Consider the following 23,192-nt stretch of genomic DNA (forward strand, 5'->3'; position numbering starts at 1 on the left):
TTATGTGTAAACTGAACATGATCCAACTCTTTGAATAAAATTTACTTTAAAAAAAAAAAGGTTGACAAACTGGACCCTTAAAGGGACATGTCACCACTGGAAGAAGCAAGAAGCTGCAGTGACTCAATGTTAATAGTATTCGTAGTAGATAATAGTAGCACAATTTCAAATTTGCACCCTATGGCTAGAAAAATAATGAAGTCTGTGTGTTTCACTAGGGTTTGACTGGATTGCTGAATTCATACAATGATCACAATGCTTTATTAGTTCACTCCCCCTCCTTGTGGAAAGGGGGAGGCTGTGTGGAGGTGTGACTTTTAGTCCAGGAAGGAAGTGAATGACAAATTTAACATGGCATGGAACATGGCGTCATGACTAAAATATCTAAAACTACATATTACTTGTGTCCTAAAAATCATTAAAATTCTGGTTGCAGAAGTGACCCTTAAACGTCAAATTTTCACTCTAATAATTGTTCTGAACGGTTTGGTATTGACCATTGTAGCACCAATGCAGCCACAATATTGGACACAGACAGAACTCCATCGTAGCCTACGAGTGTGTTTCGGCTTGTGTGTGGCCGTCCCTGACCCCATCACACTGCACTATCCAAGACGCTTACATTTAACAGAACAATTTAACAGTCAACATGGACATTTTGTCTGGGACAACACCCAGACAAGACTGCCAATATTGTACAGTGTGACGTCCTTGTAAGAGGCCACATGTTCTCACATTTGAATATTTACCTCATCATAGACACTCTCAATCTCATTGAGAAGGCTCTTGGAGCGCAGGGCCTTCATGTCATTCTGTTTGAAGTTCACCCCCTGGTGATCCAGGGACTTGAGGTAGGCCTTCTCATACTGCTCCCTCCAGATTTTATTGAAACCCTGCTGGGCTTCCCTCCACTCCTCCTCCTTGGCTTTCAACCTGTATAAGAGAGGGAGGGGGGAGGCAAGCGTTAGTCCGACATGCCGTTAGTCCAACATACGTGGCTGGTTAAGACTCACCGTGGCTTCCACGTGCCGTTAGGGTTAGAGGTAGGGTAGGGTTAAAACTAATTTAGCGCCATCTAGCGTTAACATGCTGTCACTGCCGATATGCCACCTGTCTGCTCCCATTCTACGGAGCTTGTTTCCCTTCCGGGTTAAACAGGAAGGCGTGGGCCTCCGGAAGGAGATAAACACCACTGGCATCAGCTCACAGCCTTTAGCTAACAGTACAACCAGCTACATTTTCTCAGCGATGCAGTACAAACCCACAAATATATATATTTTTAAATGACAGCGCTTTCAAATATGGAGTAAATGGTCGTCTACACTTATACGCATAGCTGGCATAAATAGGTCCCATTAGCCTAGCTACGTTTATAAACGTAGAAGGCACTTAAATAATTAATAACAAAAGGGAATTCATCGGGTCTTCATCAGGGCCCTGATGAAGACCGTTACCGGTCGAAACATGTTGGTTGAATAAAGTCTTTTCCCTTTTTTAACTGGAGTGCCTGGATCTCCCCTTTTTATATCTGTTGTTTTATCCCGATGAATCCAGGAGCACCTTGTTAATATTTTAACATTATTGATGTATACGTCTTCAGTGAGCACCTGGTTGTTTCTTTGTCTTAGGGTTAGTAACGTCGGATTATTGGGATGTCGGACTAACGCTACGCACCCCAAGAGGAGGATATCCGGGATGTAGATATTTCACACTCATCAACGTACAAGGCATGCAGCATGACTGGGAGAATTTAATCTGTTGTGTCTGCTGGAGTGAGTGAGAGTGTATTGATCCTCTGCAAACTTTCTATAGATACGTTTGGATGAACAAAATATATATTTTGTTTCTTCAAGGGGGTGGGGGGTATGTAACGGTTCACCCTATTCACGGTTTAATACGATACAGAGGTGTCACGATCTTTGTGCCGTACTGTTCAACAAATGTCATTGATTTTATTGCTTTTATGCCTTTATTGATAGGACAGTAGACCGACAGGAAATGGGGAGAGAGATAACATTCTTCTTGTTAATTCATTTTCTGCCCCTAGTGTCATCATGCTGTTACTGCCCCATGGGCCACCCAACCAGGCCCACTGTACGGAGCTTGTTGTCCTTCCGGGTTAAACAGGAAGGTGGGGGCCCCCCGGAAGGGGAACACCACCACACAACACAGCCCACAGCTTTTAGCTAGCAGTACAAGCAGCTACATTTTTTCAGCGATACGATACAAACTCACAAATGATTTACGATCGTCGGGTGAGCGCCGCTCACCTTGAGACAGCTCTCGAACCTTTGGAGATACGACGCTTGGAAAATACGGTTATAATGGAGGCTCAACAGAGCTGGATTTAAAAATCCCATGGCTGCTGTGTCGGAGGAGGTCTATACTACCCGGAGCAATGCTAAAAGGTAAACAAACGGACGGCACTTTCATATATCGATGAAACGGTTGTCTACGTTTATAAGCGTAGATGGCAATAAGCATGGCAATAAAAGACTCCTGCACAGGAACTCCACCTACTGTATGTCCTTACATTACAAAGGGGGCGTCAATTATCTCCAGGAGGGGAGGCGGGTACTGCGAGGGGGTACTTTATTTTAATGGAAACGGTAGATATTTTGATGCAGTGTGGTGTGGTGCTAAAGCTGACCCGACTTAACCCGACTCCGTCAGCTGGTGGTAGCAGTTGAGTTCCTCCTCCTGCTCCCATCTGGTCCCTCTCGGGCAGAGACGATGTACTCCGAGCCATTTCTGACCGGAGAGATATGCGGCCCTATGCGGCCGCTAGAGGCGGGATCAATGAGATACTGATGACGTTACGTATTGAAGTTCTGCCACGGTGCAAATGTAAACACAACCTAACAAGACTACAACTCGAAAGTCGAAATTATTATGGAGATATCCTCATTTTTATCCCGCTGCTTCCGGTCTATCATTTCTGCTTTTGAAAGCCCAGATCCAGGCAGGAGGAGGGAACTTGTGAACTCAATACTGCCGCAATCTGGCGGAGTCAGGTTGAGGGTAGAACCGACTCCAATTCGACTAGATAAATCCATAGACTGAGACGGCCAGGTAACGGTAACGCACTAGGCTGTGTTTTACCACTTTACATCAGCTGTTTGAAAATAGCTGATCTCTAAGGTCCGTGGACAATTACATATTAATCTGGGGGTCCTTGACGTGAAAGAATTTGGCAACCACTGGTTTAAACATTATGAAATAAGCAACTAGGAAACGAGCCCAAAAGAAAACACAGCCAGCAACTACCAATGTTTACAAGAGACTTTACAGAAAAAAAAGCCCAATGTTGCTTATAATAAGCATATATGGCAACACTGGCTGTGACGCCTGAATCTCTGCATGGGAATTACATGGTGCTTGTTAAGTGATTTGAATCACCTGTGTGGAGGAAGTGAAGCCCAACGTTGCTCTACAACATTGAAGCGCTCGTCCCTACTGGTAAGAGCGTGGACTGCAGGGGGACCCATGGATTTATGACGAGGAAACCCTGTGCAGCTGCGGTTTAACATTGAGGGCTCGTTTGCACTTCCGCATTTTGAGGAAATTGAGAAAAACAATGTGGTAGTAGACCGTTCTTCCGGGTGCTTCAAAACGCCACTGAGCAACTTCCATCGACATGAGCAGCGGGGGGCGGGGCTGTCGCTCCGGTTCGGTCTCTATCCTTTTAATACTCTATGGTTTTTCCACAGTAAGCTTCTTGGGAAAGCGGTGTATAAGGATGAAAGGGTTTAACTTTAAACTGGCATTGCAGAGGAAGAGTAGCAGTGGTTGAGTGAGCTCCCCATTTGTACAAACACACTGTCCTATTGTTTCTATATTTTTATTTAAATCCCTGTTCTTAGTTCTTAATGCAGAGCCAATAGATTACTTGTGAATTAAAGCAAAATATATTGCTTTTTATATTTATTGATTCAGAATGGTCTCGCAGATATACACCGTCTATCTCGTCGCTAGGTAACGCTTGGCTAACCTGTGGTCCGTCAATGAAGTGATTCCCCACCTTACGCCACCATTACAAAAAAGCGTCTTAAAGACGCTTTTTTCTAGATTGTGGTGTTTGAACAGAACGTTGATGTTAGGGGCTCATTACTAAATCCTTGTTACCTCGCGTTTACAATATTAACGCTTCTGATGACTTTTACACTTGTCAGATTAACTTTAGCCTATTATTTTGGGGTGAATTTTGGAGTCTTAAAAAAAAAGATGTGCTGCATCCTACAGCACTTAAGTTGCAGCGCCGAGTCAATGGTGGCAGCAATGCTTTGCCCATACAAAAAATATCTTTAAAAGAACGGTGAAGCCAACAGAGGAACTGAAATGCCAATCTTGACACCTTGTCATAAGAGGTGGGTTCCCTTCTTTTGAGCATTTGTTAAAAAAAGAATGAAAAAAAGGTAAGCTCACCTTTTTAGCACCACAGGCACAGCGGTGGCGGGACTCCTCTTCAGCCCCTCGATGATCTCCGGGGCCTTGTCACCATAGATACGGTAAACAGCGCGTCGCTGGATGACCTCAGATGTGCCGCCCAAACAGTCATCCAATCGGAAACGGTCCTGATCCTCCGGAGAAAGGCGGGAAAGTTTCTTCTGGACGCTCTCGAGAACCCGGATGGTTGCCAGGTTGGTTTCCAAGACAACGTCCAGCTGGGGAGAGAAATCGTGGACACAGAGGCATAAAGATCAATTATATTGAAAACAGAAAGATAAAAAGCTGTACTGTGTGGATGTACCTAGCCTACCTACCTCAAACCTTTCATCCTCACAGCGGTGTAATTGTTCCTCATAGGGGGTTTTCTTGGAGCTAACAAAGGTGGAGTCCTCTGACCACGAGGGGAAGGACACCCAGGTGTCATTCAATACCTAAAGTACAAATGCATACACACACATACACAATTTGTCAATGGGGGAAAACTATATCAGGGAAGAAAATACAATAAAGTACATGTTTTAGTATTACTTTCATAATACTTATGCAACCAATTGAACACATACGCTAAGTCTATACAAAAGGTTTACCTCCTTGCAGATGGCAGTGCGTCCGCTGCATTTAGGTTGCTGGTAGGTCTTGGGCAGTGCTCTGTAGCTGGACCCCAGCCGTTTGCAAGAAGCATAATCCACCTCCCGGCCCCCTCCCCCCTCCATGTAGCGATCCGACAGTCCCGACACTACATGAGAGAGCTCTTTGTCCCCCAGAAACGACTTGAACTGTGTGTACAGTTCCGGGAACTTCCTGAAATAGGAAGAAAACATGAAGATGAATGACATGAATGCAAAGCACAATGGATATTGATCACACGTTTCAGCACTTGATAAATAAGCCAAATCTCAGTAGGTCATCTGTAAAAATGCCACATACTGTGCTAAACAGCATTATATACACTTATATACATTATAAAACTATCAGTATTCAATTTAGATATATTGTAAGGACTGCTCAACTGGGGAATTTGAAAAAAGATTGATGTTTCTGACACACCAGAACGCTTAGCAGTTCCCTGCAGCAATATCTATATATCTATATTTCTATTATGCACAGTTTGTATGCCTAAATGTGAGCGTTGCCAACTATACTGTTAATATCCTCTTTAATTGACCAAGATCATCTCTGCATATGACCATCCATCTCATCTTTCAGTCGACTCACCCCAGGAAAGGAGTGACTAGCTGCAGCAACTCAGCTCCAGAAACAACTTCCTGGTTAAACAAGGCGATACAGCGCAGGAAGTTCTCATATACTTCTTGGCTTTTGAAAAGGCGACGAACCTTAATTGAAAGAAAACAGAGACGGAAACAATCAGGATTGCAGGTGCCACATGGAAGCTAAATTTCGCCAGGACGACATTTATAGAGATCTGGCTACAGGATGAGGGAAGGTAGCAGAAAGCAATTACCTTATCAAAGAAATTAAACTCTCGTAAAACTCCATGTTTACCAACTGCAGCAAAAGACTGATCTTTGGTGCATGAATACTTCATCTTTTTCTAAGTTAGAAAAAACAACAGTTAGATCCCTTTATTTTCAACACAGAAATATGTATAACAAATGAGGCGTTCAGTTTCATTCTCCAATCAAAGGCAATAATATAAAACAATAGTATAAGTTATCGTACAAATTAATCTTGTTGAGTTTAACAATTAAACTACAATGATTGATCTGAAATGACTCAACTCATTGGTCTAAGCTACACAGTGTGCGCTGTAATGTCAGTACCTTAAGTAGAGGGGTCATATGAGGCAGCAGCATGGGCCTGGGTCTCTTCTTGTTCTGTTTGCTCATCATGTCCTCTTCATCCGACCTCTTCAGCTGCTCTTTCCCCCCAGTCAGAGAACTGCCTGTGAACTGCAGGAGGAAAGTGGACCATTTATAGACAGATGACATAAAGCACTTACAAGGTCCACATTTCAAAATAGCACATGTGCTATAAAATATACATTTGCTTAAAATGTGTCCATATTTCAAGACAATTTATATGAATGTCCTTACTTTTACATTAACCACATAAAACACAATAATATCTGCGTAAAAGCAATAAAACCAGATCATTAGAAATTAAGAAATTAATAGGGGGTTCGTGTCCAATAGAAACCTAGGGAGAATTTGATTGATCTTTACTGTGCTGTGTTCTTTTCAGCAAGTGTTCTTTTTGTGTGGCACAACAGCTGCATAATACACATCATGGTCCATTTGCTAAGTTGATTTAGAGACTGACCAATGATCTTTTGGCATCAGGCAAAAACTGCCCAAACTCAGCCAGCAGGTCTTCCTGTCCCTTGAAGAGACTGGCAACCTTGGAAAACACCTCATCCTCCGTCATCCCACTGCTGCCTCTGCCTCCCCGGCTCTCCTTCACCTCCAGCTGCTCCTTCTGAATGGTGTGAAAGAGGAATAAAATTGTTTTCCCTGGGATAAATTTGTTTTAACCAGTTATCTCCCCCAATTTATTAGTTATGCGAATTAATTCCTCCCCACACACATTTCTGTATGTCACGGCTGTTGTATCCTACCGACTCACCTGCCAGTTGAGGAGCCCCCAGCAGGAGAACATGGAGCCTCCTACCCAACATACCCTGCTGACAGGTGCCGCCCCAGCCCGTAAGATTATTCATGTGCAGTGACAAATATCACCCACCCCGCTGGGCCCTCTCGGCTACCTTCCCGCGAACACGGACCATTGTGTTTGTATAGAATAGACGCTCGACAAAGCTGGATGCTCCGCAGTGGGTTAAAATCCCCAGACTCTGGGGTAGTGGGCAGCTAGTTTACCACCCAAGATATTAAAAAAACAATATCACTTATACAAGTGTACAATGAACCAAAAAGAAATGCAAGTAGCACAAAATACAAACAATAGGACAATATAGAGCAACAATACCATGATAGATCAGTACATACTGTAAAAGCACAAAAACACTTTGGTAGAGTTGTAGGTTGTGTAGTTAGTAGCCCAACTAGTCCAAATGGCAAAATAAATCTTGCTCCTTAGCATCGTTAATTATAAATTAATAATCCCAAAATAGCCTACTCATTGACTTGCATTGACAATCCAAAAATAGCCTCCTCATTGACTTACATTGTGTGGTGAAACAAAATATTTTAGTAAATTAATGCAAACAAAGTTGATTCTGACAAAAGAGGGTATACATAAAGCGAGTGGCAAATTGAGTGGTGCAGTGGTGTTGTTTAACGTCTTTCAATGCAATCAGATAGGACCTTTCAGTTTGGATGTATGGGCTGTCAAGGCCAGAAAGTAGTTTTTTGCGTTCCCGTTAACTTACGGGTATGATTGATGATGTCACGCGCATAGCCTCTATATACTGTACCTGTATAACATTACAAAGCCCAATACAGCATTATTTTTAAATACAAAGAAATGCCAACTTCATGTTGATTAGCCATTTGTAGTAGGAAGAACAACCCAAACAACCCAAACCAAAGTGTCCTTGTGCTTTAACCCAAAAACCAGGAAAGCCTCCATGTCATTTGAGATTCCACTATTGTGTACTCGGTCTATGTCTATTTAAAATTTCAAAAAGCAGATATACAAGCTCATAGCCATAGTGTGTCACTTTGTGCCGCGTTATGAGCTTGTAGATCTGCTCTTCTTGAAAAATCTAAACTCAACTCAAATCTTTGCTTCAGGGTCCCTGGAACAAAATATTTTGAGATGTGGGTCTGCGCCCAAATACATAAACCTTTTCATGCCATGGAGCCCCAAAATGTATGAGAACCACTGATATAGCAACATATTTTTCAGAAAACTTTTAGGATTTAGAAGACCTTTGTAGAATCGGCCTCAGATCTTACTTAAGGGGTTACATATGCAAATTAGGCATTATGTAGGAAAATGTGCAAAAATTAGAAAATATGAAAAATCTACTACTATGGAAGGGTTATCATATATTAATTTACTTAAATTGACAATTTAATATAGGTATTCTTTTGCCCACTCAATTCATAATTAACGTTCCAATTTTGGAGGTCAGGCTCATGGACTAAAAACTGGTTCTGAACTGCGGTTCCCAACCGGTGGAAAAGGGGTCATAGTGTATTATCGTAGTTGTAATAACACATCATAATACTTTATATTGAATTATTACTTGTGCAAGCAGAGCGCGTAAGTAATAGTTTTCGTCCAGGGCGATGTTTGATGCGTATGCGTCATGCCAGCGTATGACGTAATGACTACTTGTGCTTTATATGGCAGTGGTGTCAGATTACATACATGTATACACACGGCATTACCTTTAATCCTCCCGACACTAAAGGATATCGTCATTACGTCACCATTGAAAACCAATTACACCCTGGCATTGGGTCCTTTAATCCACATCTTTATTACGTCATCATTGAGAGCTAGTTATACCAGTTATACCCTGACGTCATATGCTTCTACGATACATACGCATACGCAAAGTAACCACAGTATACTGCTAATCAATATACAAATTACATATACATAGAGGCATTTCCTTTAATCCACCCGACACTGATCGACATATACGTCGCTCTGCTTGCACACTACTTGTGTGCAACAAGCAAGTAGGCACTCGACAGAGTGCAGTTCTAGTTATTACAGTTATCTGGGCTATTGCGAGGGGGTACTTTATTTGAATGGAAACGGTAGATATTTTGATGCGGTGTGGTGTGGTGTAGTGCTGTGTGGTGCTAAAGCTGCTGTCAAAATACACTTGTATAATGTATATATTTGTTCTTCAAAAATGTTAAAGGAATACCAGACCCATTTTAATGACCATGTTTGTATGAATTATTTGTTCTCAAAGTGGGGACAACTTTAGTTTTTTTCAACCAAGGTTCATGTTTTAGGTTGTTATTAGAGAAAGAAAAAGATAAGTGTTAATTTCTTTTCCATGTGCTGCTTTCTTTCGTTTAAGCAATTTTAGCTATTCTTTACAGGGGGGCGGGGGCATTCGAACATGGGGCTAAATATGTATTTTTTAGACAATTTTATAGCGATAGACAATTTTATAGCGATAGTCCTACTAGACCCCGGGAAATATGGCCACAAAAGATCACAGGATCTACTGAATGTGAAGGGGGTGAAAAACTGACATGTTGAGCCTACAACACAGTATGGCTTCCCCCTATAGTACCGCCCTTCACATTCAGTAGATCCTGTGATCTTTTGTGGCCAGATTTTATAGGGTCTAGTAAGACTATAGTAAATCATTTTTTTTAAATCGCTATAAAATTGTGTAAAAAATTACATATTTAGCCCCATGTTCGAATGCCTCCGCCCCCCTGACGAAAATAGCTAAAATCGCTAAAGTGAAAGAAAGCAGCAAATGGAAAATAATTAACATTAACATTATCATCTTTTACTTCCTCTAATAACCTATAACATGACCCTTGGTTGAAAAAAAACTAAAGTTGTCCTTTAACTACAGCACCCCAGATTTCTCTCTTATGGGGGCCCCTGGCACAACATAATTTCCGAAAGGGTCCGTGGCCAAATACATGCTGTGGAATATGTCTGCATGTTTTCAGAGATCAGAGAGTACAGACCGTAGCCATTTCAGATACAATAGCTTTTGATTATTTTTAACAATGTCAAAACATCTGTAACAAATTCTTAAACTAGTACTCATGTAGAATATTCTCAGATATCCAATTGTTTCTATTTTCACTCAAATATTGCATAATAAACCATTTCCGGCAAATCCTCTGATGCAAACCTCTGTTGAACTGAAGACCCGCCTCTAGCATGTTGTCGTTCATTGGTCTGGACTCTGAAGGCTGACTGAGCAGAACTCCTGACCAATGAACGGGCCAGTGTAGTCGCCTTCATGTATGAAATTTGACAGAAATTGTTTATTTAGCGATACTTTAGTGAAAATAGCTGTGATCATCGTACAATTTAACAATTGCAAACCTCTGACTTGGATTATACTGCCGGAGTAGTTTGAGAATTTCTTATGGAAGTATGTCAATTTGCTATTAAAAAAAATCTCCGATCAAATCTATAGTAAATGATACAGAAATTATTATTTTGGTAGTAGAATACCCTCAGGTTTTCAAGCACACCACAGGTTTTTTCACCAGATTTTCAGAGAAACCTGAATCCAATCTTTGAGACAACAAAAGCTGAGATAAAAAATTGTAAAACTATAAGGACAATGACAAAACCAATGAGGCATGGAATATCACAGTGCTCATCAAGAAATGTCATAATTGGCAGGCAACTTTTGAATTGCAACCAGCCGTTTCATGCACGTTAGCTCCATCGTACCTGGTATGTATGCAGGATCTCCAGGAAGGCTCTATAGATCTCTGGATGGTCGAGGAAACGGTTCTTGATCTTGTTCACATAGCTGATAGCACTGTCAAACTCTACAGGGCTGGGCTCCGAGGCAGGGGGCGATACAGAGGACGTGGGTGCCTGATTCTGACTCTCCCTGTTAGAGAGGGGAAGGGAAAGTCTACTGGGTGGTTCGGGAGGTCCTGTGGTGGTCGAGGAAGACGTCTCTGATGTCGCCGCCACAGTTTCACTGCTCGGGGCAGGGCCGGCCTCTGGATGACTAGATGAGGTACTACTTGAAGTGGCTGCCACCGCAGGAGGGGCTTGGCTCTTTCCCTGCTGGCCTGGGGACACCTGGGTATCATGCAGAGAGTGATGTTCAACAGAAATTAGGTAGGTAACAATATTTTAGGGCCAACTTCTCTTTGCACACAATACAAAATAGTGTAACTGAAAATGAAATATCTGGGAGAATTCAAGAGCACTCATTAATATCTGGGACAACCCAGAACACAGGGTGAATGTGGTAAAGTACAAGTCTGAGGGGTTAAATGTTGCTATAGAAACATTACAATCTTTGCCTCTGAACATTTTGCCTTTGCATCTGTAAAATCAGTGTCTCACCTGGGTAGAGAACGGAGACTGGAGGAAAACCATTCCATTCTTAGGGATTTCGATTCGATACCCCGGTGGTAAGAAGGCATTGAAACCTAAGACCAGGTCTGGGTGCCCATGGAAGAGTTGTGATACACGGTTTATAACTCCTGGTGTGTCGATGCTATTTGAAAGAACATGCATATAGTTTTAGTTTTATAATGCAATTTCCTATTGACATTATTTGCTAAATAGTAAACACATGGGAGAATTGTAATGGAAATAATGGATCCCCAGAAAGAGGCAACTTTTCTTTCTAAGAAAAGACCAATTGTAGAGATTAGAAAGTTATAAGAGTTAAGAGACCCGGCTAATAAAGTCAATCTCTCTGTCATCTCTGCTAAATCAATGGTGAAAAAGAAAAATTGCCATAGCTATACCTCTGTGACTTGAACTCTTTCATGATGTCGAGAAACTTGTTGTATATTCCAGGGTCATTTCCAAATCGTATTTTGACTTGGTCCAGGTATGACAAGGCATCTTCAACCTGAGCGCACACACATACACGCGCACACACACGCGCGCGCACACACACACACACACACACACACACACACACACACAAAAATCCAATGCAACGTAAGATAACATCACTAAATGAGAGAAATGTCTTACTGTTCAATTCATGAAGCAAATCCAACACGGATCGTCTGGGTTTTTTTTTTACACATCACTACATGCCCAAGCTGTTATCGCTGGACGTGTTATCAACCTGTGTTACTACTACAGTCAAACCCTACAACATAAACATACGAAAAATGAGCACTGCAGGGTTTTCTCAATGCCATCCGTGCAAAAAAGGGGCAAACGCGTAACGTTAGATAGCCAACGTTAGCCGATTTCACTGACAAGTGCCATATAAACAAATACACCAATACAAATCAAATAACTAAACAAACAACAATAAATGAGTGTATACATTAACAACGTGCTTTGGCAACCAGATAGCTGCCAAAAATCCTCAACGCTGCCACAATAAGGAAAACGGGACAATTTGTTCGCACAAAGCATTGTAACAATTAATCCATGACTGCGGTAGCAGCTCGGTAGCCCTGGCTAATATTAGCCAACAACCCGGTGATATGACAAAACCACAACTATGCAGGTAACACAAGTCAAATAACACAAATACGACGAGTACACTCAGTACAGTCACACACTACAGCTGGCTATTGTTGATGCTACAACATCGCCAAACCGTGGCGAATTACGATGCTGTGGAAACCCATCCACTGTCACATAATAACGTTACAGTGCAACAAAGAATGCTTTTTTTCCTTCTCCTTTTTTTCAATGAAGAAGCAAAGCAACTGGACGAGACCGTATTAGCGTAAAGGCTAATTTATAGTTCGTGGCGCCACCGTATCACTCCTCGATAGGAAAATGACGTTATTTTCAACCAAATATACGGTATTTTCAACTGGAAAAAGTGTCGACGGGCGTCGCGTCGACACTTTTTTCAGTTGAAAACGTCATTTTCCGTCGGGGCGAACGGCTCATGCGACAAAGTATAAAGTAGCGTTTAAAAAAGGAACAAGGAGGAACTTCCAACAGCCGAGGTCGTTGTTAGCTGCTTTCATTATTGACACTACTGTGTGTTGTGGACATTCCTCCCTCCACCAACTTACTACTACCGAAACGTCGCATCAAGAGTCAAACCGTAAACGCCATGTCCATCTGTCTATCTAACCACCACATACTTTTAATAAGGCCAGGGAGCTAACTACTGGTTCGTTTCTTTCACTTTACATTAGACAGGAGAGAAAGCCCTAAAATCCCATGCAATAGGATGACGAACAAAATGGTTGTGACTGACTGGGAGAACGACTTTCCCCTCTCTCTCTCCCTCTCGTATTCCGTTGTCTTACCTTCAGTTTCTGGAAGTGCTGTTGTTGCACTTGCTTTTGCGTTACAACGTAAGGCTTGTCTTGGATTTGGTTTATTTGCTTCGTGTTGCTGTGCGCCTGGATCTTCGCCATTATCCCGGCGACGGGGAGGCTTGAAGCCACACTACCAGTCCACAACTTAACGAGGAAGCTTCGGTGTCTCCGCTTGTTGGATATCCGACAGAATCTTCCTCCTGCTCGGGGTTGCCAGCCTTGCAAGCAACGTTTAACGTTACTTCCCTCCCTTGGCTAGTCTAGTCTATCCCTTGGCTGGCCAGTCTCCTCAACGCAAAATAAGGAAAATCCACCCGAGTGGAGCGGAATGACAAGCCGAGCCGCTTATTCGATGCGAATGCAATTACCCGCCATTATGGATTTTTTAACGAACAAGTAATGGCTAGCTGTGATAACGCGAATGCACGGAAAATAAGCTTTGAAACAATGGTTGCCCGATTATGTTATTTTAAAATAAGTATCGCCTGTCTCTTTAAATTCGGCGGCAGCAGCCTCTCTTGGCGTCCGGAAGCCAGAGTAGGAGTGAAAAACTCAAGTGCGCAGCCGCATAGAGAGGCGGAGTCCACTTCACAAGACATTTTCACATTATTCAACACCCCCAATGCTACAAAGAAACAACCTACTACTGTGTATATTACAGTCATAGATGTTGTAGTGCAATGGCTACAAACATACGTGTTCGTATCCGTAAGTTCCAGTAACCCTAGGTTTTAGTTGGTACACTCGCAACACGATAACAAAAAAGGGAAACAGGGCAAGTAATGGAATTCTACTATGAGAAAAACACATCGTGCAGCTATGTACAATACAACCCTGCACCTTGCACTGTACGACGTAGGCCTACGTGATTTTCTACTCGTTGAGTGCATTTCAGGGAAGGCAAATGACAATTGATTTTAAAACGTTTTATTAAAATAAAATGGTAAATTGGGCAGTCACATGCATTAGTTACAAGTATATACAGTACAGGGTACATACCCCTATGGTTAAAAAATAATATACACTAAGTAAGATGAGTTTAGTCATTAAAAAAAAAGTGTGCAAAAGCATAATACCCATATTGTAGAACTACTTTTTGAAAACCGTTAATGAAACAGTCAATACTCTATTTAGTTGTTTATTATAACTTCCTTTTGGGAAGCACAGACGTCATCACCAATTGACCAGAGAAACACAACACAAATGTATAGGCACACAATTGGCAGATGGTGTGATTAATTACCCCAACTATCGCAATGCCGACGGCATCGATCTATAGCTCTGTATTATGCAACATCAGAGACATTCTAGGGCTACTCGTAGTTTTTAGTACTAGTAGTTTATTATAAAGTCTTGGCAGCTTGTTTCCACCTCTGTAACCACTGCTGAAAAGTCAGTCCTCCTTTATTGATCTCAGGAAGGGCATGCTGGGCTGGTTGATCCCACCTGTAAATCGGAACAAATACACATGGGGAAATAACAAAGACTGTTTATTAATGGCCAAGATCACAAAAATGACTTATTGTAATTTAACAAATGAATAAGTCAGGAGTCCCTCAGTGTATGTTGACTGGAAATCACAAATGCTGAGAATAGGTAATGCAAATTACAATAAAGTTAGTGTCGTTTAATCTATTGCAAGTGGTTCACAGTAGTTAATGGCCTGCATTCCTTTAAGTCATCTATAAAACCCAAAGTTTCAAATCATAATATTGACTCACCAGTGAGAGACTGCAGTTTTGACTTGTTCGCCATAAGACTGACCCTGTGCAACATGCTTGGAGAGCTGTCTGACTCTTGGTATCAGAGACTTAAGAAGCTTCTGATCTTCCTCCGCAACTCTGGACAGAATGGCTTCCAAGCACAACAAAGAGGATGAGCGAGGTCTGTTGTTACATACTGTACATAGACAGATTATAACACCAAACATGCTTATTCTTGCATAGTGTGCAACCAGCTCTCCATACGAGACCCGTTTCTGACCCCTTTACAAATAATGAGCTGAAGCCTCATTTTACCTTTCAGGTCAGGTTCATGTAGCAGCTCTCTCTGCTGCTGTACTTTCTGTAAAGTGGTGGTATGGAGCTGCAGCAGGCGACGGAGAAAACACAACTCAAGTAGCTGGGAGCGAGTCTGGGAGTACAATTCCTCTGGAGCCTGTAGGAGGGATAGGGAGTGAGACAAGCAGTAGAATATATATATTAGGGATGGGAAAAAACTGTAGACGTCTGCGTCTTATTTATAACCTGGCATGGCGTTATTATACATACACACAAACACACACATTGAGGCTCACAGCCTCGATTGTTAGATTTGAGCAGATCCTTGTAAAATATGCATAGGCAGGCTTACCCTGTACAGTGGAAAAGCCAGGCTTTGACACAAGTTGTAGAAGCAAGAAGACTGCAAACGATGGATGGACAGCCATGATGCTGGTATTCTTTGCACTCTGAAATAATAGACAAACTTGATTACCCAAATAAAATGGAAAAAATACAAATTCAATACAAAGTCATTCCTAAAAGTAAAAATGAGAAAGCTTAATAAACAAATGCATGAAACTATCTCTTACCCTTCAACAGTTCTACGGTCCAGAGACAAGAGTGAAACGGTTCCAAAATGTCTGGCCTCCTGGGAAACCGAGTTTCGTAGGTGGTTTGTTGCTGCGATGACTTCTCCGAATTGCGGCACAAGCTTTCCCTGGACAAACTGCACTAACTAAATACAGAGAGACAGTACAGTAATTGTAAAAAAGGGGGGAAAAAGCCTTTGCGACATACGGTATTCAACTTCCATTCACTGTAAAACAAGTACAACACAAGAGGACATCCACACCTCTCTGTGCAAACGGGTGAGCTCAGTCTTGGCTGAGGAATTCCCTTTAATAAGGCCCCTGATCTGCTCCTGCCTGACATCCTAGAGAAAAACAATACAACAAAATGTTACTAATACAGATGTAGATGGAATGACAGCAAGTATAAGTTCTATGGCTGCAACTAACAAATTATCATTGTCAAATAATGAAATAAATCTGGGTTAATCGTTAATTAGTTGTTTAGAAAATGAGCTTTCCGAAAGATGATGTCCTCAAATATCTCTATGACACCACAGTCATAGGCTTGATCACAGACGATGATGAATCAGCCTACAGGAGAGAAGGAGAACCTGGCACCACAGAGAGCATCCTGACTGGCTGCTTCACTACCTGCTGCACCAACCTCAACCGAAAGCAACGCAGAGGGTTGTGCAGACAGCCGAACGCATCAGCGGATGTGATATCCCCCCCATCGAAGCCCTGTATGACATTATGTCAGCAAAGCTTGTGGAATTATGAAGCCATCCCAACCGCAGACTGTTTGAGATGCTGCCGCATGGAAAATGTTTTCGCAGTCTCAAAGTCACTGGAAATAGACTTCTTTCCCCGAACAATCAGATACATGAACGAACTGATAAGAACTAGAGCGAAACAGGGCAAAGGAAAACACTGATTGTAATACACTGATGTATTTCAACTGGGCCCTATTTTCTGAATTGTTTCCAAACTTTCCATAATGATGATCAGTATGATTATTATTATGTTTCAATGTTTAATTTTATGTTCATGAATGTTCCTCAGCATGATTATAATATATTCTATAGCTGCACAGACTGGCGATTCATGCATGTGACATTCAATCTTAATACGTTTACTGTAAGGAATCACGAATCAGCTGACTTGGAGAAAGAAAACAGACATGCTTACCACAAGCTGTCTAAAGTCCAGGATGCTCTGCCATTGGTTGTGCAGGTTCCGAAGTGCCTGCTGCTGGCTTTTAGCTTCCTGATTAAAATGGAGACACTGTTCTCCAATATGGTCTCTCACTGCTACCTGCTTCACACACTGAAGTTCCAGCTCTAACACTGATCTGGGAGGGATGTAGACAGAGAAAATGAGTATCACAGAGCAGACAGTTAAAAAAAGAAAAAAACATGTACATGTACATACAGTACATCTAGAACGACTTGAACAAAGTGATTATAAATCTGTATAAGTGATTCAAACTTTGAGAATGGCCCAAAGGAGATTTAAGATAAAAAAGAGTTTACTTACAAAGCCAAAGTATCGTTGTGTTCATTCCCCTTCAAAGACACATCCTGCATTGAGTCCTCCTTGCGGGCTTGCAGCTCACTTTGGAGCTGCTGAACCCTGGAGCGGGTCTGGTTCAACTCCACCATACTCTGCTCCACCACTTCCCACGCACACTGGAACAGCACAAACACATGTGAAGTAATTCAAATGACAATTGTGTAAGAAATTGAGCTATTGATAAATAAAGATTTGTCTTTAATTAAAGTGTGTGTGTGTGTGTGTGTGTGTGTGTGTGTGTGTGTGTGTGTCTTTGATTTGTACATGGACCAGGCATTCCAAGATAAATATTAAGTATCAACCATTACTTGGAAGTATAACAAACTTGGGGTATCGCTGTAGATCACTGTAGATACTGATATTCGGAAGCCTGGGCCATGTGCAATTTGTGCATAAATTGACCATGAGTGGCCTAAGAATAGCTGGCATGACAAAAAGCAAAGCCAAACAACTTGCCAAATACTGTTCTGTTTCGGCTGTTATAGGCAGTTTGTCTGTGTGGAGAAGGAGGTGCCATGTGTATCCTTAAGTGAACATGAACTGTCAACCCAGTTATATTTGTTTCCTTGTAAAAATTAATTGTAATTTGTGGATTCAAATAAAGAAATCGAAATGTGTGTGTGTGTGTGTGCACTGCAATACTTGTAGTAGATGCTTCACAGGTGGCAACTCCTTTTCCTCTTCTCTGCTGATGTCCAGTAGGTGATTGCTCTCATAGCGAAACCTGCAATAAACATTGAATAAATACTTGCTTGAAAATGATGAGGGGTGTGAGGTGAAATGAGGATGACAAAACAAGCTGCAGTATATTAACAGTTTCATCACCCTGGGATCGTGTTTCAGGCTTCACTGGCTATGTTTAAAGTTAGCTTTGAACAGCCACTGCGCAGACCGCTTCGTTTCTTGTCATGAAAATCCACTTTAAAACGGTGTAACAGTAACTGCTTGTCATATAGTGTCCAAAAGTATTCCAAAGTGGCGATTACACCCCCTCCATTGTAATAAATAGGGACTCAATTTCCCTTAAAAGAGAACAGCCGTAAACAGTGGCAATTTACATTAAGACTGAACAGTATTCCTTTTTTTTTTTTTTTTTTTTTTTGTCCCACAATTTTGTAACCCATTTTTCACCCCTGTGTCAATCATCCTGTGATGTGATCCTGGACTCTACACACCCTCCGCCAACCTAGGGAGAGCAACGGACTTAACTCATGCTTCCTTCATGCTTGAGTGTCCAAGTTGCTCCTTTACACCTGACAGGGGGGAGTTTCCCTGGTTGGACGTAGCGCGTGGAAGGAGCACGTTATTCCAACCAGTTCCTTTCCCCTCCATCAGGCGTCCCGGCTGGCCAGGGCGAGGCAGTTTAGAGACCAGGATTACTGCATGTTTTTGTGAGGGTACCTACCCTAGGGGACACGGGGAGAACATGCAAACTCCACACAGTATTCCTAAAAAGGAAAATTTGGAAACATCTATACCCATTAATTGTGTTTGGTAATTATTATTTGGGTCATAGGATAGATTGTGTGGGTGTGTGGTATTTTTGAGGGGCGCCAGCCCAATGTTTGTCTTTCCTAGACAAACATTAAAAATGCCATTGAAAATGGACAGTTTAATGTTTGTTTTGTCACTAACACAAACATTAAATTCCATTAACAATGAACAGTTTAATGTTTGTTTTGTCTGTCACTGAGCAAATCAGCATATGATGTTATATCGCGATGATGTAAGATGATAAGGGTTGGTAAAGCGCCCCTCACTTCACACGGGTGTGATTTTTTAAGATAAATTCTACATGTTAAATCACAACTCATGCCCACAGAGTTCCTATTCCTCCTAGAAACAAGATGGCCATAAATGCATTGGAGTTAATCATACCGTAATGCTGTCACATCCTGAGTCACATCCAGAGAGGTTAGTTTTTCCTCCATGTCCCTCTGTTGTCTAAAAGCTAAATACTGCAAGGCTGAAAGGATTTGGTTTGGAGGATTGCCACATAGCAGATCCTGATGAGACAAACACATTGTCATGATATGGTGTGAAAATCAAACCATATCAGCTATCGTATATAAATGCCAATAAATGGTACCAACCTCCACAGCACTTAACCAATATTTAAACATGGCAGCTCTTTGTTCACGGGTTATGCTGAGAAAGAGACAGAGGTGGTAAAGGATTAAATATCATAAGGTGATCTTGAGCACATGAAAGTCCTTTTGCTCACTTTTAGACGCTTGTATTTCTGTTTACTTGCTCTTTGTCTCAGGCTGTGGATAGCTAAAAGATGTCCCTGCCGAATGTGCCAGTTTATCTGACATCATCAAGCTAACAAAGAAAGGTTGTCACAGCCAGGAAGACATGTTGCAGCCTTTCTCTTACTAGCGTGTTGAATAGTAGTTAAAATAGTAGCCACAGGCACAGTTGTTGAATTAATAATAAAATGAAATCGTTTGAAATCCCTGCCAATGGCGGCATTGGCCATTGGCCAGTACATTTGAGCCATTTAATTGTAATGTCCTATAGTGAGCATTATTGATTACCAATTTGATTTGATTACCAACGATAGCATTGGAAAAAGGTGAATTGTTCCTTGAACAATAGAAATGATCAGTGATGAGCTACATGCATTAAATCCTTACTGCAAGGCTGCAGAGGGAGCCGTCTTCTGTTCACTCTCTTGTAAAGACTGGAAGAAGTGGACTCGCTCATCACACAGGTCTCTCACCTCACGCTGTTGCAGAAACACCACAACAAATAGGAAAAGTTGTTTGCAATTGAAAAATGATGCAAATAAAATGCTAATAGAAATAGATCGGGAGCATTTACCAGGATCTGAGGCTCTGTTGCCATGGTGAAGTTGGGTTGGACTCCACCACTGTTGCTGGAAGGTTCATTCTCAAACAAAACATTGACCTCTGCCTTCCTGCAGTGCAAGGCTTCGTCAGTACATTGCAGTTATCACAGAATAAAACTGCTACATGTTTCATGCACGTGTGTCTCTCCCTTACCTCGCCAGTTGTTCGACATTCTGGCATTGTCTCCTGATTTTGCATGTGTCTTCACGCAGAGCCTGATGGCCCACAGAGCAGTGCTGCTTGAAGGCCTGAAGCAACAGCTCCCTGCGCTGGCTGTCTTCAACCTGGGCCCAGGTACGGCTGATGGACTGCTCTGTTGTTCCGAGAGAAGTAGAAAACACAAGACGTGGGTAATAACAAAACACATTAATGTAAAATGTAGAAGAACGACATGTCCTTTTAATGCTTTAACAAACAAAAACAGTGGAGAAGATGATGTAGGATAACCTAACCTTCTGTGGCGAGTTGGTCCTCTGCCCCACAGCCCCCACTGATCTGAGTGTCCAGGTGACTGATCTCAGCTCTAAGGTGTTCGATCTTCTCCTGGAGCTCTCTCCGCTTCACAGCCTCACTCTGGCCTTCAGCCTGCTTCAACTGAGGATGAACAAATGCAGGGGGGATAGAATGCATAATATCATCCGAGTGGCTCAGGTAAAGTTATCATGAAGAATAGATATTCTACAGTGCACAGTTCACTATTATTACCGTCATCATTTGTCAGAATGTATCAATCGCAGTACAAATACATGACCAACATGTCAACAGGATTATCACATGACACGACCCACTATGTCTGCTCTAAACGGGTTATTCTGACGAATCTATTGTCTATATTTCTTAGTGAGTCTAATTCTGTAGTAATTCTGTAGTTAAAAAACAAGTTGTACCTCCTTGGCTTGCACCCCTTTGTACCTGAGATCACAGTGTGAAGGAAATGGCTTTTTTTCCCTTCTCCATTGCTCTGTAAAGCACTTTGAGCTGCATTTCATGTCATGAAAGGTATAGCACCTTTCATGACAAATGACAAATAAAGTTTTATTATTATTATTACATGTAAACATTTTGCACTTAGAAATAGCATATACACTAGGTGCTTAGAAAGTGAATCTGCACACTGGCAAGGAAATAATCCAGTTTATAAACATTATTTTGACATTTGTATTTACAGTACCAAACTATACAGTACAAGTCAAAACATAAAAACGGGAGATATTTCAGCAAATCAAGCTCATCAAGCTTTCAAAGTTCAAACAAGAACGTTGTGAGTAGTGACTAGTGAAACAAAAAAAGGATACCACTGAAGGTTACCACGTATGATCTTGACTTTCCTGCAAGAACAGAAATACAGGCAGGGGATTATCATCAAGATGAATTGAAAATGGTGGACCCTATTGTAAACAAGTGTAATGCTTTGTGGTGTCGTCCCACAGTTAAAGGGGCATTCCACTCATTTTCAACATTTTACTATATTATATACCTTAGAGCTGTTGTGTGGAAATTATAAAAAGACCCCCCATTATATGTTTCCTAGAACTGTAATTGTGGGGAAAAAATGAAAATGAGTGGAATGCCCTTTTAACAGTTTTTGTATGGAGTTGTGCTTGAAATGTACTGTTCAAGCAAATAACTGTTAATAAATACTTCAAATCAATCAATCAAAAGCGGTACTATGTAGAAGACTCACCGCTGTTGAAAAACATGTTGGATAACATATTTCCATATGGATGAACCTTTGCCTACACACAGCCTAAAACAAATATAGAACATTCATTATGTATATATTACGGTGGAAAAATAAGGATTCGTTCTGAAGACCGAATGAGTTGTTGTGATGAATTGAACATGGTGGACCCTGACTGTTGTAAACAAGTGTAATGCTTAATTGGGTCGTCCACTCACAGTTAACAGTCTTTGTATTGAGTTTGTGCTTGAAATGTACTGTAATTCTGCAAACTGTTAAATATATGTCAATCAATGCACAGACAGGAATAATAAACACATACGTTTTCAAATAGCTGTCATGTGGCAGAGACTGGGGAGGCAGGTTGAACTCCTCTGTCGCCCACCGCTTCAACTCACGGACAAGGTTCCCGTCCCTCATTCTGGACACAGTGGACAGCAAAACACACAAATGTTTCAAGTTCAACAATAATCGTGTAATTCTTTCTCGGACTCCTATGGACACAATATTCGCGACCGGATACATCTAACGTTAGCTATAGCTAGCCTTAGATGTAGACTCTCGTAGATGTATTTTTATTGATTCTGACATTGATTGAAAAGGTCAGAATCGATTAAATAAATATATCTACGAGAGTCTAAATCTTAGGCTAAGCTATCTGGAAACCACTTGTGTAGATAAAACATGACTGCAGTCTGTGTGTGCGTTGACGTTTAATTACTGACATAGCCTTAATGCGTGCCGTTACTGACTAAACGGACTTGCTTAATTTGTTGCTTGTACGAATGTTATGGCTCTTTTTTTTTATATTTAAGAGGATTGTATTGTACGTTTTACGTTACCTTGGTGTAGCCATGGTGTAGCTGTCTTTGTAGGTAGAGCTAGCCTTGTTTTGTTGTCAAAATTCCAACTTCCCGCTCCTCTCAATGTCGGCAGCGTCTAGTGAGCTAATCTAGTGAGCTAATTTAAGACTTCCGGTGGACGATCTCTTCAAAATAAGAGTACCCTCTAGAGTATTGAAAAAAAAGTTTAATTTGCACATTAAAACGACAAATTAAGCATTTAAATGATGCTATATGATGCTATAAGACACACATTATGTTTCTGTGTAAGAATAAGTAATTAAATCCTTATAATAATAATAATAAAGTTATCTAAATGGATAAATGCTATTCACTGGAGTGCATGGACTTTATAAAGTGGACACTGGACAAAAGACG

The 23,192-nt window shown here is 41.4% G+C and overlaps 2 protein-coding genes across 4 annotated transcripts in view; both read right to left on the reverse strand.

The window, feature by feature from the left end:
- Positions 1 to 13,802, reverse strand: part of sin3b (SIN3 transcription regulator family member B) — a 29,010-nt gene extending 15,208 nt beyond the window's left edge. The window contains exons 1-12 of one of the 2 annotated variants that reach the window (XM_083767724.1): positions 13,299 to 13,802; positions 11,811 to 11,917; positions 11,401 to 11,554; positions 10,768 to 11,130; positions 6,730 to 6,885; positions 6,231 to 6,359; positions 5,912 to 6,001; positions 5,665 to 5,783; positions 5,037 to 5,250; positions 4,764 to 4,880; positions 4,426 to 4,664; positions 750 to 933 (exon numbers count right to left, since the gene is read on the reverse strand). In XM_083767724.1, the coding sequence (XP_083623850.1) occupies positions 750 to 933; positions 4,426 to 4,664; positions 4,764 to 4,880; positions 5,037 to 5,250; positions 5,665 to 5,783; positions 5,912 to 6,001; positions 6,231 to 6,359; positions 6,730 to 6,885; positions 10,768 to 11,130; positions 11,401 to 11,554; positions 11,811 to 11,917; positions 13,299 to 13,409 (1,983 nt within the window). In that variant the 5' untranslated portion in view covers positions 13,410 to 13,802. The remainder of the gene's footprint in view (positions 1 to 749; positions 934 to 4,425; positions 4,665 to 4,763; positions 4,881 to 5,036; positions 5,251 to 5,664; positions 5,784 to 5,911; positions 6,002 to 6,230; positions 6,360 to 6,729; positions 6,886 to 10,767; positions 11,131 to 11,400; positions 11,555 to 11,810; positions 11,918 to 13,298) is intronic. The other variant, XM_083767725.1, reaches the window with a different exon arrangement.
- A 429-nt stretch (positions 13,803 to 14,231) lies between these two features.
- haus5 (HAUS augmin-like complex, subunit 5) lies at positions 14,232 to 22,829 on the reverse strand. Of its 2 annotated transcripts, XM_083768182.1 has the most exons (20): positions 22,815 to 22,829; positions 22,295 to 22,393; positions 21,976 to 22,038; positions 21,587 to 21,619; positions 21,179 to 21,203; positions 20,744 to 20,885; positions 20,445 to 20,604; positions 20,263 to 20,359; positions 20,076 to 20,167; positions 19,530 to 19,584; positions 19,315 to 19,442; positions 18,079 to 18,160; positions 17,401 to 17,552; positions 17,053 to 17,215; positions 16,146 to 16,226; positions 15,883 to 16,028; positions 15,663 to 15,759; positions 15,329 to 15,467; positions 15,032 to 15,164; positions 14,232 to 14,756 (listed from the first exon to the last, which is right to left on the reverse strand). In XM_083768182.1, the coding sequence occupies exons 1-20, from the start codon at positions 22,826 to 22,828 to the stop codon at positions 14,654 to 14,656; spliced, it is 2,004 nt and encodes a 667-aa protein (XP_083624308.1). In that variant the 5' UTR covers position 22,829; the 3' UTR covers positions 14,232 to 14,653. The 2 variants fall into 2 exon arrangements, with proteins under 2 accessions (XP_083624308.1, XP_083624309.1); XM_083768183.1 differs by lacking the exon at positions 22,815 to 22,829 and having other exon boundaries at positions 21,600 to 21,619; positions 22,295 to 22,396.
- Positions 22,830 to 23,192: the final 363 nt, after the last annotated feature.

The sequence above is a fragment of the Protomyctophum parallelum genome (genome assembly GCF_964188405.1).
Source record: "Protomyctophum parallelum genome assembly, chromosome: 6".
NCBI classification, from domain to species: domain Eukaryota; kingdom Metazoa; phylum Chordata; class Actinopteri; order Myctophiformes; family Myctophidae; genus Protomyctophum; species Protomyctophum parallelum.

Bases quoted from the DNA above. Each gene is read 5' to 3' on its own strand.
- haus5 (XM_083768182.1), bottom strand. The intron at 21,204-21,586 runs GTATCCTTTTTT...CTGTGATCTCAG, and splicing joins ATACGTGGTAACCTTCAGTG to GTACAAAGGGGTGCAAGCCA. The intron at 15,468-15,662 runs GTAAGCCTGCCT...TCCCTCCTACAG, and splicing joins TGGCTTTTCCACTGTACAGG to GCTCCAGAGGAATTGTACTC.